Here is a 13,353-nt window from a genome sequence, read left to right on the forward strand (position 1 = left end):
CTGAAAACAAAAGTCTGCACAGTGCCTTTCAGCAAGAATCCCACTGATAAGGCGAGATTTTGATATTTTGACATGACTAAATATGTGTGGTGCTTCAGTAGTATACATTTTGATGTGGACCAGCAGTCTCCTTTGACTAAATACTGCCTATGCGGCGGTCAGATGGTAAAACGGTCGAACTCGAAAATTTGACTTTTTGAGATAAATTTACGTTCCTGGTAATGTGAGGGCCCTCTTACTAATGATGCTATCGAGAAAATCCGATCATGTGTGCATCTACATAAATATCAAATAATACATTGTTTAGCTCTTGAATGCCTAATAAATGGTACTATTACTATTTACATGTAGTCCATTAGACCTTGTTTCATTCACCCAAACCTCTAAACCAAGTCTTCCTCTGAAGATCCAGCCAACGCCTTCTGATGACGCGTCATGTGTCTGGCAAGATGATGATTCAGGGCAAACTTCTGATGACACACTCGACATTCAAACGGCTTTTCACCTGTGTGGATGCGCATGTGAGATTGCAGAGTGAATTTCGTTCCAAAGGCACGTCCACAGGTTAAACAAACGTGGGGCCGGATTCCCTTATGGCGTTGCTCATGTTGCGACAGTGCCGTCTTGTGCTTGAATGTCTTCTCACAAAAGCTACAGTTAAAGACTGTGGTTGGAGCCATGTGGACACGTCTCTTATGGCAAGTCATGTTCTTCCTTGTGCCAAAGCCCTTGCCGCAGACGTCACAGATGTAGGGTCGTTCACCGCGGTGTTCTGGAAGGTGGTTCTTGAGGGCGCTCTCTGAAGAGAAGGACCGTGGGCACTCCTCGCACTTGAAGGGGCGATCCATCGTGTGCTTTTGCCTGTGCAACAAGAGTGCGGCCATTCTTGTGTATGTAGCGGGACAGTACTCACACTTGTATTGACCATTGTTTGTATGCACAGTATCTTCGTGCCTGATCACGTTCTTGTTGGTTGAAAATCTCTTTGGGCAGTACTTACATTTGAAAACCTTTGGATTCTTACTGGTTATCAGTATTTGCTTTCCAAGCATGTCCTTCGGTAGATCTGGATGGAAAGGCTCTTCAGGTTCCTCTGATTCCTCTTCAGGTCCAACATACCTTTCAAACTTTTCCATTCTACGACCTTTGTCTGGCATAATATAGATCTTATGCACCCGCCGCAGGTGGTAGGCAAAGAGGTTCTTTTGATTGAAGAACCTGTCGCAATTTGGACACTGGAATGAAGATGAATCATGCGAAGGCATATGCTGCTTGAGTGCTCTTTGGTGTTTACACTCCAATCCACAGATCTTACACACAGGCTTGGTGTCTTTGGCCTCTTCGTGAAACCTTTCATGTTGTCGGAGGCGTCCTCCTGATGAAAACAGCTTCCCGCATCTCTTACACGTGAACCTCCTCTTCCTTTTCCTACTTCCTTTGGCCTCATTGTCATCAGAGTTCTTCAATGGAACAAACTTTACTTGCATGTATTTCTTGCCTTTCTCTTCTTTCGCATTTTTCTTTGGTGTTCCTTTGGGGACAGCTTTTTCTGCAGCTCCAGTCGTAGTCTTGGCACGTTTCGTCAACAAAGAAGTGATGAACTCGAGCTTTGTTGGGGTGGAGTTTTCAGACTGAAAATCGACCTTTGAGTTGTTTGTACTGCGTTGGTTCTCTTTGTCATGCTCAAATTTCAGATGTCTCATAAGGCTCTTTGGGTTGTTGTAACGGTGTTTACAGTCTTGACATTGGAACATCTTGTTGTCTGTGTGGGTATACAAGGATGGGTAAAGGACAAGATAGTTATGTCATAAGAATAGTAAAAACAGCAAGCATTTCAAATTTATAGGTTATGAAGGGAATATTTAGAGACACTTGGTTGGTGGTACTTCATTCAGAGCTTATTTTAACCCAAGGTAATTAAAGGAATTACATTGGGTGCCCACTTAACCCTTGTTAAAGATATAAGAATAATTGTAGAGGAATTGTAAAAAGCAGTTACATTAATCTATTAGTTATTTCCTCTTTAAAAATAGCCTAGAATGATCAAGTACATTCCACAGCATGTTTGTAAGAACGTTCCAGATGTCTTTTTATTATGCAGGCCTTGCCTATTTAAAAGGCCAAGGAGTTGTATTGTTATTTCTGAATAGAGATTAGGAACAATAGGCTTAGCTATGTTATTGACACTCTTGATTTCAATGAGGTCATTCAAGAATGTTTTAGAAATGAAGAAGGCTCCTGAAAGAGGAAGAACATTCTTTTGGAAGGCAATGCTAGAACTTTCCATTATAGTGAAATCTAGAAGGATAGCTGTAATGGGTATATAAAAGCTGCAGTTTCTTTAAGGATATCATCACATCATATGAGAGCAGGAGATCACATCACATCATATGAGATCACTTCACCAGATCAGAGCAGTTTATTTCCACCTGGAATATCTATATTGTGTGGAATTATTTGCCCACCATCAATGAACTGTTTGCAGTTATCTTGAGAGAGAAATTATCAGTTCTCATCGAGATCATCAACATCATCAACCTGTTCAATGAACACGCTTCAACCCATGGATTGCTGAAATTGACTGTTAATCATCATCAACATCGTCTTCACGGACATTTCAACTCGTTACAGTGACTTTTATTATTCATCGGACTTCAACATCAGTTTCATCATCGCCATCATCAATAAGGAATCTTCCCAGCCTACCTGGAATATATATTGGACTATAACAGTGAACTATAACCCTGGATTGTACATCAGACACTTCAAGAGATTTATGTAAGATCATTATTTGTTTTATTTAAAATGTATAATTATTTCCTGTAATAAAAAAAGGGAAATTTAAATTAATCTTGATTGTTATTTGTTGTAGTATCGTAACACCCTAAATCTCCTGGGGTATTTTGATTCTTGTCATTCCGGGGGGGGGGCCATTATGGCCCCCCCTTAAGATCTCGGCCGCCGATCGCGCGAGCGACGCAAAAATTTGCACGCTGGTAGTGTGCGATGTAATCTACAAGGCTGTATGGTAAAATTTTCCAAAATAATGACATTTTATTTTATATGAATTAATTATGCTAATTTATGCATAAATCATACTTTTTGCTCTAATTCACTAAATAAAGCTCCTAGAATGCTAATTTTTGGTAAAAATTTTCTTTGTAGCATTCTTAACAATGGTAATTCAAAACAAGTGGAATGCCTCTGGCCGTCTCACCTGCATCACGCGGTTCAACATAGCAGCAGTGCTCACTTTGAATACTACTCTAACTTGCACAAGATGTTCAGTGATACATGGTTACTCTTATTTCCCTTTTTTATGAACTAGACCAATAAACTTACAGAGATATGATGGTTATTCAACAAAAAACCCCAACATGGCCAAAGTTCATTGACCTTACATGACCTTTGACCTTGATCATGTGACCTGAAACTCGAACAGGATGTTCAGTGATACTTGATTACTCTTATGTACAAGTTTCATGAATCAGATCCATAAACTTTCAAAGTTATGATGGTAATTCAACAGATACACCCAATTCGGCCAAAGTTCATTGACCTTTGACCTTGGTCATGTGACCTGAAACGCGCACAGGATGTTCAGTGATACTTGATTACTCTTATGTACAAGTTTCATGAATCAGATCCATAAACTTTCAAAGTTATGATGGTAATTCAACAGATACCCCCGATTCGGCCAAAGTTCATTGACCCGAAATGACCTTTGACCTTAATCATGAGACCTGAAACTTGCACAAAATTTTCAGTGATGCTTGATTACTATTATGTCCAAGTTTCATGAATCAGATCCATAAACTTTCAAAGTTATGATGGGAATTCAACAGATATCCCCAATTCGGCCAAAGTTCATTGACCCTAAATGACCTTTGACCTTGGTCATGTGACATGAAACTCATGCAGGATGTTCAGTGATACTTGATTAACCTTATGTCCAAGTTTCATGAACTAGGTCCATATATTTTCTAAGTTATGATGACATTTCAAAAACTTAACCTCAGGTTAAGATTTCGATGTTGATTCCTCCAACATGGTCTAAGTTCATTGACCCTAAATGACCTTTGACCTTGGTCATGTGACATGAAACTCTGATAGGATGTTCAGTAATACTTGATTAACCTTATGGCCAAGTTTTATTAACTAGGTCCATATACTTTCTAAGTTATGACATCATTTCAAAAACTTAACCTCAGGTTAAGATTTGATGTTGACGCCGCCGCCGCCGCCGTCGCCGTCGCCGTCGGAAAAGCGGCGCCTATAGTCTCACTTTGCTTCGCAGGTGAGACAAAAACTTTGGTTTGGAAATAAATTTCTTATGTATTTTATTGTTTTATGAATTTCTTATGTATTTCTTTGTTTTTTTACTTTTTGTTTTTTATTGTTTTTTCAATGGAAATTGTTCCAGACATAATTCTGATCATAAACAAGGCAAAATTAATTAAGTTTAATCAGTAAAAGTAGAAATAATGATACATTTATGAATTTTGGCAAAATACGCAATTTGCATTGGATTTGTACATGAAATCACGTTTATGAGCAATTTTGGGTCTGACATGCACTTGCATAATGTTGCGTAATGTTGTAACCGCGTACCCGGGCGTCACAAATTTGGTCTCAAAATTTGCGCGAGACTTGAATGTAAAAAGTCAGTGAGCTGCGAGGTGAAAAAATTTCGCGCAGCAGATATATCGCGAAAATTGTTGAGGGGGGGGGGCCATTATGGCCCCCCCCGGGAGAATTAGGGTTAAACTGTCTTCCTACCCTAAAAAACACCTTAATACCAAAAGCAGTTCTCAGGTGAATTTTTATTTCAAGTAATTGCTGATTGCTTGCGGTGAAGGCCAGCTGACAAAGAGTAAAATTTCTCTCTCCTTTTCTCTGAAGTTGGGACAACAATCTGTCAAACATCTGGCAAAATGGCAGGTCTATTTACCTTGGTCCACATGAAGTTCATCTAGACTGGTCTTGAATCCAACCCTCTTCCTGTACTCTGGACTATAGAAGACTCTAAGCTCTGTTCCCGACTTGATAGGTTTGGTGATACGGAAGTAGATATCCCCATATGACTGGAAGGCTTCCATGTTCTGTTCCTTGCTGCTCCTGGCATACTGGACATGGTGCATCCAATTATCAGGGTCTGTGGATCCGTCAAGATAAAACCACACTCTGCCTCGTACACATACCTGAAAGAAAATAAAAATACTGATACAGCTACTTCTGAAGACAAGAAACCAATGCATATATTCATCTATTAGAACACTAGTTTCCTGCTGCCGGCTGAATTGTAAGACACTTATCGGAATCCAAAGTGAAATATTTCCAACATGACTTGGCTCTAGATGTGACTTTACACATGACTGGAAGATGCTTCAAGATGGTAAATCAAATCCTCAAAGTTTTGATTCCCATCAGTTAAAGTTCAAATCAAATCCTTGTAAATTAAAATTCTACTTGTTAACAAGCATCTACATGTTGACATGAAGTATATTGCTTTGTCAGGGTTATAGGAAATCCACTCTTTTAAATATAGGACTTACCTCCCATGTTGATGGGTTGTAACAGCCTAAACCTTCTTTCACAAACTCTCCAGTGTACGGCCCAAACGTTTCTCCTTCTTCCAAGTCTTTTGTAGAGTTCACACCCACTATCTTACTCTCCTCACCCGCCGCTTGGATGAATTCCAGACTCGATGGAAGACTAGATGGCTCTGCCCTTGTACTCTCAAGTTTCCAGATGTCCTCAAACATAGGTTCCGTCTGGCAGCACTTGGTGACATTTTGCACTCTCTGAGGCTGAAACTGAACAACTGGCTGCGGAAGACTAGCCCTCTTTGCTCTGGGTTTAGGACTCTTCTTCTTTTTGTCTGACAGAGTTGTTGGAGGCACAGTATTAACAGTGTTCCCAGAAGGATTGGGGCAAGAAAGAGTTGCATGAACTGAGTGGGGTGCGGAAACATTGCTGTGTGTTGAGTTGGAGAGGTCTTCGATAAGGTAGCTGGGATCATGCGAGGAGTTGAGAGTTGGAGCAGGTTGAAGAGGTGGTGGAGTTGCAACTGTGGCTGGCAGCGAAGTCGGAACCTGCTGGAGTTGTATAGCGCCACTGGAAAGATCTGGTCTATAGTGAAGTGGTGCAGAGTTCACTGGAAAGAGAGAATAAAAGTGAAATATGATTCTACTGCTAAGGTTCCCTTGAATGACTAAAGACTACCACACACATTACGATTGGCCTGCGACTTGATTTGGGAATAAAACGTAGTAAAATTTGAAGTGAATATTGAGACATGGAACATCTTATAGCGTTAAGTTCTGTATCATCGTACAAATACTAACATTCAAATCTGTGAATGTGCTACCATCCTTATCAGAATAAAAGCTAATTAAATATCTAGTCAGAATTACATAACTATCGTATTGTTCGTATATTTGGCGTTTACTTTAAAAAAAAGGCTTGCTTTCATAAAACAAAGAGGCTTGCTTTCATCCACAAGGTGGTTCACTAACCATGAGTCTCGCATGATTTTGAGATCAATACAATTTGCAAAGTGATCTTTTGACCGCTACATGACCTTTGAACTTATCATCCTTATGAACACATGTGGTATTACCCAAGGATCATTAGTACCAAATGTGATCATAACTGAAGCAGAAATAAAGAAATGAGAGCATGTTGACAACCTCTTGACCCCATCATCCTCATGGACACACAAGTTGTATTACCCTAGGATCATGTACCAAGTGTAAACTTAATTGGTGCAGAAGTAAAGAAATTGGAGCGGGTTGATCAAAAACTTCAACATTTTTATAACAGACCAACAGGAAACTTGATCACCCGGTCTCTACCGCACTTCGTTCAGGTAAGACAAAAATTGTTAGTATTCTTGCAGTTATATTAAACCTCAAATAAATAGATACTTTTCAATCGCATTTTCAGAAAAATAAGCAACATGAAATATTTTTTACCGAAATCAGATGGTGGACCAGTCATAACATGCGTTTGTTTTGAGTCCATTTCCCATTGACCACTTCTCAAATGATGAATGAATGGGAACAGAGAATTTTTCTCAAGATAAAGAACAGAATGTAAAAAGTGCTTGCTAATGGGAGAGATTTGTGAAGGACTGGGCCCCTTTCCTTGAAACATTCACAAATCTATTCTGAAATCCTGTACTCTCTAACAAAAAAGCTGTCCATAATTTACGAATGACTTTACGCACGACCAGTGACCCTAGTGTATGATATAACCCTATGTAACTGACTTCCATGTAGCATCTAAGAACATGTTCCAGTCGTATGTAAAGTCATGCGCAAGTTTACAAACAGCTTTATGAAACACCCATCTGGAGCCCGTTTCATAAAGATGTTTCTAAAGTTAACAGTGACTTTAAGAAGACTGGTGATCCTTTCTTGTGGTAAATGATATCTACCATTAATGTTAATTGGTGATTGTTTGGCGCGTAAGAAATTATCACTAGTCGTTCTTACAGTCGCTGTTAACTTAAGAGCAGCTTTATGAAACACCCACCTGGGATGTCAAACTGAACCCCATGACTGCCCAATGCCCCAGATTTTGTGGTACATGTAGGCTTTGAACACCGATTCCAGAAGGCAACGAGATAAAGGAATTGTGAAAACATGCCCCAAGCCATTACCTTGCATAGCAGCTGCGAGGCCTAGGACGTGATCATAGAAGTGTCCCTTCTGGCCGTGGCTCTCCCTGTTGGTGATGCTGGTAGACCCTGACGTGATGGGTAATCTAGGAGGGTGCACCCCTGTGGGAATGGGTACCTGTCCTGGGGCAGTACCTGCATCAGAGACTGAAGTCTGCATGGAGTTGATGTCCGATGCAAATCTGAAGTTAGAGAGAAAATGACCCAAGTTGAAATACCCCAAGTGAACCAGTCAACACATTGGTGGAGGAGCACTTTGTTTGTCCAGAATTGTAAAATTCCTGTTTTTCGAAATCGAGAGGCTTGAACGCTGTTTACATACAACATGCTTGCATTAAAACAAGCACTGACTCAACGTTCCGAGTAGTCAACTAACCTGAGTCCATGGTACACTCTCTGTATAGCATGGTGTGTTGGAGGGTACTGCTGGTGACAATAATGTACTAACCTGAGTCCATGGTACCCTCTCTGTATAGCATAGTGTGTTGGAGGGTACTGCTGGTGACAGTAATGTATATACTAACCCGAGTCCATGGTACCCTCTCTTTATAGCACGGTGTGTTGGAGGGTACTGCTGGTGACAGTAACTTATTTACTAACCTGAGTGCATGGTACCCTGTCTGTATAGCATGGTGTGTTGGAGGGTACTGCTGGTGACAGTAACTTATTTACTAACCTGAGTCCATGGTACCCTCTCTGTATAGCATGGTGTGTTGGAGGGTACTGCTGGTGACAGTAATGTATATACTAACCTGAGTCCATGGTACCCTCTCTTTATAGCATGGTGTGTTGGAGGGTACTGCTGGTGACAGTAACTTATATACTAACCTGAGTCCATGGTACCCTGTCTGTATAGCATGGTGTGTTGGAGGGTACTGCTGGTGACAGTAATGTATATACTAACCTGAGTCCATGGTACCCAGTCTGTATAGCATGGTGTGCTGGTGGAGGATACTGCTGGTGATAATGTAGGGGAGGTTGAATATGAGGCTGCCCTTGGGTGCTTTCTTGGTTTGTGCTCGTCTCCTGTCGTTCATGAATGTAATTGTCATCCATGGCACCAACAAACTTTCTGGATGGTTTGAGGCATATATTTCTGATGAAGAGAAAAGAAATGATAGAGGGTTACATCTATGAAAATAATTGAAATCAAAGTTCTATACAAGTATTGAAGGACCATTCAGATTAAAAAAAATCTACCCTGTTAACAAAGATTTAATTTGAATGAAAAGAGAGGGAAAAAAATAATGCAGAAAATTCTATAAAAATATAAATTCTGATGTAAATAAGAAAGGTGCAACATTAAAGGGAAATGAAACCTTTGGAACAAGTAGGCTTGTGTCGAAACAGAAAAATCAAAGAAGAAGAATAAAGAAAGTTTGAGAAAAATCGGACAAATAAAGAGAAAGTTATGAGCATTTGAATATTGCAATCACTAATGCTATGGAGATCCTCTCATTGGCAATGCGACAAGGATGTGTGAAGTCACATGTGAACAACTTTCCCTTTGATGGACTATAAAATACCCCCAAAATGTCTCTTTTTTTCTTTTTCTAATGGCGATACAAACTCTTTATCCATAATGTATTCTTTAAAAATCTGTATTACCTGCCCTCCTATAGAAAGAATACATGATCTACTGATAGATATGATAAAAGAGGCAGTTTAAGTGAAATATATACTAAAGTAATGGGGAGAGTGGTTCACAAGTGACATCACACATCTTTGTCGCATTGCTAATTTGAGGATCTCCATAGCATTAGTGATAGCAATATTCAAATGCTCATAACTTTCTCATTATTTGTCCGATTTTTCTCAAACTTTCGTTGATCTGTTTCTTTGATTTTTCTGTTTCCACACAAGCTATCTTGTTCCAAAGGGTTCATTCTCCTATAATAATTTTTCACAAAAAGATATACAATGCACATGGTAGTGATGAGCAAATGAGAGTTGATGACTTAACATGTTGATTAATACTCTTGTAATGAATTTCTACATTTAGCTCTTAACTGAATCAAAATAGGTTACAGCAATGATAAATCCACATGTTGAGGGAGGTATATGTCTACTTTGTTTCACATTCATTGTAATAGGACAAGAAAATATTTTAACATTTTGTGAAATTAAGAAAAATTAAATATGTCATAAATTATTTGGCATCGAATTATGGTGAAATGTTGATTATTTCTAACAACAAACAAATGAGAAAAATGTGTTCTTTTACACAGTATAGGACTGTACAGTATTCCAATAGACTCAGCCATTTTGTGGATCATACTTTCATCCAATATGTACAAAGATCGATGTAAGAATGAGACTTTCTGGCCCAAAATAGGACGTACATGTATTAAACTTTTCAACAATTTTTGTAATGATCTAAAATATCTTTTCACAAAAAATTGGCAAGGTTTGTTGTATATTTTTGTTTATTATGAATTGCAGCGCTTATTTTCAAATTCCATTTTAAAAACTCATAAAAGCTTCTAATGTATCGCCATGTTTTACAGCTATGATTCAACAATCCCCACGCTTTGTTCCACATAGCGCGTGCAAAAAGTCAGTGCGTGCGACAGCCGCTGAATTGGAGACCAATTTCCTTTGTTTACATTTGTTGCAAAAGGATTAGGTTGGCAAATAAAAATTTGTGATAAGCAGATTCCTCACGAAAAATTACCCCTTTTCACCGTCTACTTTTGATTTGAAAAGGATTTTTGTTGTCATCCACACACAAAACAAATGGGCTTCTGACCTCAGTAGTCTTGCAAGAGACCAAATTTTGGGTGGAAAAATTATGCTTTTGTATTGTTGGTGTTGTTTCTTTTGTTCTTTTACAAAGCAAGTCTCCAATATGGGAGATTGTCTCCCATATTGGAAAGAGTCTCCCGTATTTATTGGCCGTGCGCCTATACTGGTAAGTTAAACTCTGTGCACATTGTCTATTTCCGATATTTGCCGAAGGCAAAGATGTACGAAGCAACCATGAAAATCTTTGACCAATCAAAATCAGAGGAATAAAGGAAAAGACTTTTTTTTTGCAATTCCGAATGCAACTCCAGCAGCGCACTCGGCCGAATCGACGAGCGGAGCGAACACTGTGTGTGTTTAGACATGCGCTCGCCATTCACTGCAATACAAAAATTGACTACGTCCAGCTGATCTGTCCGCACGATCGCTCACGCGACTGAACTTGTGCCTACTCTGCAGCTCTGCTACCAGTAACCATACCACAATATAATTACATGATTAATAGATACATGTAGTCAAATCAACTGTAATTCTCATTCCGTGTGAAATAAAAAGAAATTCATGTTTCTTGAGTTATTGAATTAAACAGTCAGGGGGCCGTTTCTCAACACCTGGACAAGTTTAACAGTCATATCTTTATCCACCAACCAAGGAGTTAGTTCCAATCTTACTAAACCTGTTTCTCGAAAGGCTTCCGAACTAGAATACCTTGATATCGATACTATCAGTAAAAAGAGCAGACGAGACGTAGCCTTAGTCACAAAATAACATAATATTCAAAAAGAAAAATTATGACAAAATTGCAAATGTTGCGATGAATTGGGAAATAAATCTTTTCAAAATAATAGCACCAGGTGAATTATGCATCATACATATTTAGGCCATGAAAACTGGAGCATTCAATTGCAGAGAAAATGAAATTATGAATAATTCATTTTATGACTAAAAAATCACTTGTGGACGTTGAGATGGGTACCCCCGGGATATCCAATCTGAATAGTTTACGAAAGTAAACCATAACGGTTTTCTGATGTGTAAAATTATGATAATTATACAGTCTTTTACGATTCCAAACGTCATCAAAATAGAGTTTAACGAAACATTTTTATTCACTGATACCGAAACATACAATATTTGACAAATTAAATGCATAAATTACAGATATAGTCTTCTAGAAATTAGAATTTATCCAACTGTTGTTAATAGGGGTCTGAAAACAACAAATACGAGTTCAGTTATGGATGGCCTGACGTGGTAGAATCTTATCGATTAAATCATTTTACTTTTTCAAAATGAATAGTTTTGTGGCATTTACCAACAGTTTTTTAAATATTTTCTTTGTATTACAATTATCATTGAATGCATTATTCCACTCGTTTTGTGATGCAATTTTAATCTCTATGATTGATTACGTAAGATTATAATTTTACAATTTTAAGGCACTTTTGCATGTCATAGTCTACCCACGTGATGCCACTACGTCAATAAATGAATAAGAAAGAAGTTATGACTGGTTCGGAGGTGTCATAAATATTTAGTGAGGTTGTTGTACCCGATCTTGGTAAAGAGCCTAGAGGGCTTCGTGAAACGATTAGCGGACAACGACAAGTACGGTAGCTCACTATCTCGGATTTAGTCAAGAAAAATGACTGACGGTGTTGAGAAACGGCCCCAGGTGTGCAGCTTGCAGACATTAACAAATAGGTATGTGCGAATACGGGGCATCGCAAGCGCTGGTTTTGGTGGCACAGTTTTCGCACGGGTTTTGCTGCTAGTGGCATCGCCTCTGTCTGGGCGGCTCATCGAAAATGGGGTTTAATGCGCATGCGCACATAGTAGATGCAATCTCGTGCCTTTTAACAGACAGTTGAAGATGTGCACTTTCTGTACATATAAGTTTCAATGTGGATACTCGCCTGTAAAGTGTGGATATCGGAGCTTGAAAGTTCATCAAATTTTTGGACGCGTAAATATTCGAAATTTTTTTATGGTAAGTAAAAGAACGTTCCGATTAGGTAGAAGAATTGATTTTAAATATATTAACATAAAAAATCCAAAATCATACCATTCTGACATTGCGCAGTCCAGATATACAAGAGATGCCAGCTACCCTTGTCACAGCCGGTCTCTCGGCAGTCGAGCTGCCCAATGCACCTGCGGTTGGGAGGGTTTGGGAGGGGTCGATAGTGAGTCGTTCATGCTGGATTGAACTAGATCTTAAATTGCTTACTTGATGATAATGTGCCTTTTTGGGGAAATCTCTGTCATTATACCGTAGATAATTATTCTGATATTGATTTTAATACATACATTTGTCACAGAAAGATTTTATCATCCCAAGGTTATGTGACTCAAGTCAAGAGTCGAGGTGGTTGATTATCGTTTCATTTGGAAACTGGATTTGCTTTTGACAGTGGAATATCAATGTTGACTTTTCTAAAATTAAAATCATGGGTGGAAATCCCAGGGGGACACGTCCCCCTACCCAAAATAATAGGGGGACATGTAACAATAATACATTTTTTTTTCTTTTTTGGTCAAACTTTTTGGGGTTAAAAACAGTTTGGGGATAAACTTTTTTTTTTAAACTTGTCAGAGTTGCCAGCATCCATAGGCGGCGAAAGCTGGGGGAAGTGTACCCCCCCCGCCCTTAATTTGAGGTGGGGGACGATCCCCCACCCCAATTTTTTTTTTGATAACCTTTTTTTTTTCTTTTCTTTTTTTTTTGCTTGTCAAATTTAGTTTTCTGCGTCCCCCCTATAATTTTTGGTTGATAACCTTTGGTGTATTTTTTTGATTATCAAAATAATTTGGTGGTGGTCCCCCCTAAAATTGTTGGCTTTCGCCGCCGATGCCAGCGTCCCCCTACCTTTGGGGCCAATTTCCGCCCATGATTAAAATGCAAAAAATATGTTGTTTAATTT

General features: G+C 38.9%; 1 protein-coding gene across 4 annotated transcripts in view; it reads right to left on the reverse strand.

Moving 5' to 3' along the window:
- Window positions 1-274: 274 nt before the first annotated feature.
- LOC121420162 (histone-lysine N-methyltransferase PRDM9-like) overlaps window positions 275-13,353 on the reverse strand; it is a 14,793-nt gene continuing 1,714 nt past the window's right edge. For 3 of the 4 annotated variants that reach the window (XM_041614702.1, XM_041614701.1, XM_041614704.1), the window contains exons 2-6: window positions 8,589-8,780; window positions 7,667-7,866; window positions 5,556-6,157; window positions 4,952-5,201; window positions 275-1,762 (exon numbers count right to left, since the gene is read on the reverse strand). In XM_041614702.1, the coding sequence (XP_041470636.1) occupies window positions 384-1,762; window positions 4,952-5,201; window positions 5,556-6,157; window positions 7,667-7,866; window positions 8,589-8,740 (2,583 nt within the window). In that variant the 5' untranslated portion in view covers window positions 8,741-8,780 and the 3' untranslated portion in view covers window positions 275-383. Of the gene's footprint in view, window positions 1,763-4,951; window positions 5,202-5,555; window positions 6,158-7,666; window positions 7,867-8,588; window positions 8,781-12,494; window positions 12,890-13,353 lie in introns of those variants that run through there. The other variant, XM_041614703.1, reaches the window with a different exon arrangement.

This window comes from Lytechinus variegatus, chromosome 8, assembly GCF_018143015.1.
Source record: "Lytechinus variegatus isolate NC3 chromosome 8, Lvar_3.0, whole genome shotgun sequence".
NCBI classification, from domain to species: domain Eukaryota; kingdom Metazoa; phylum Echinodermata; class Echinoidea; order Temnopleuroida; family Toxopneustidae; genus Lytechinus; species Lytechinus variegatus.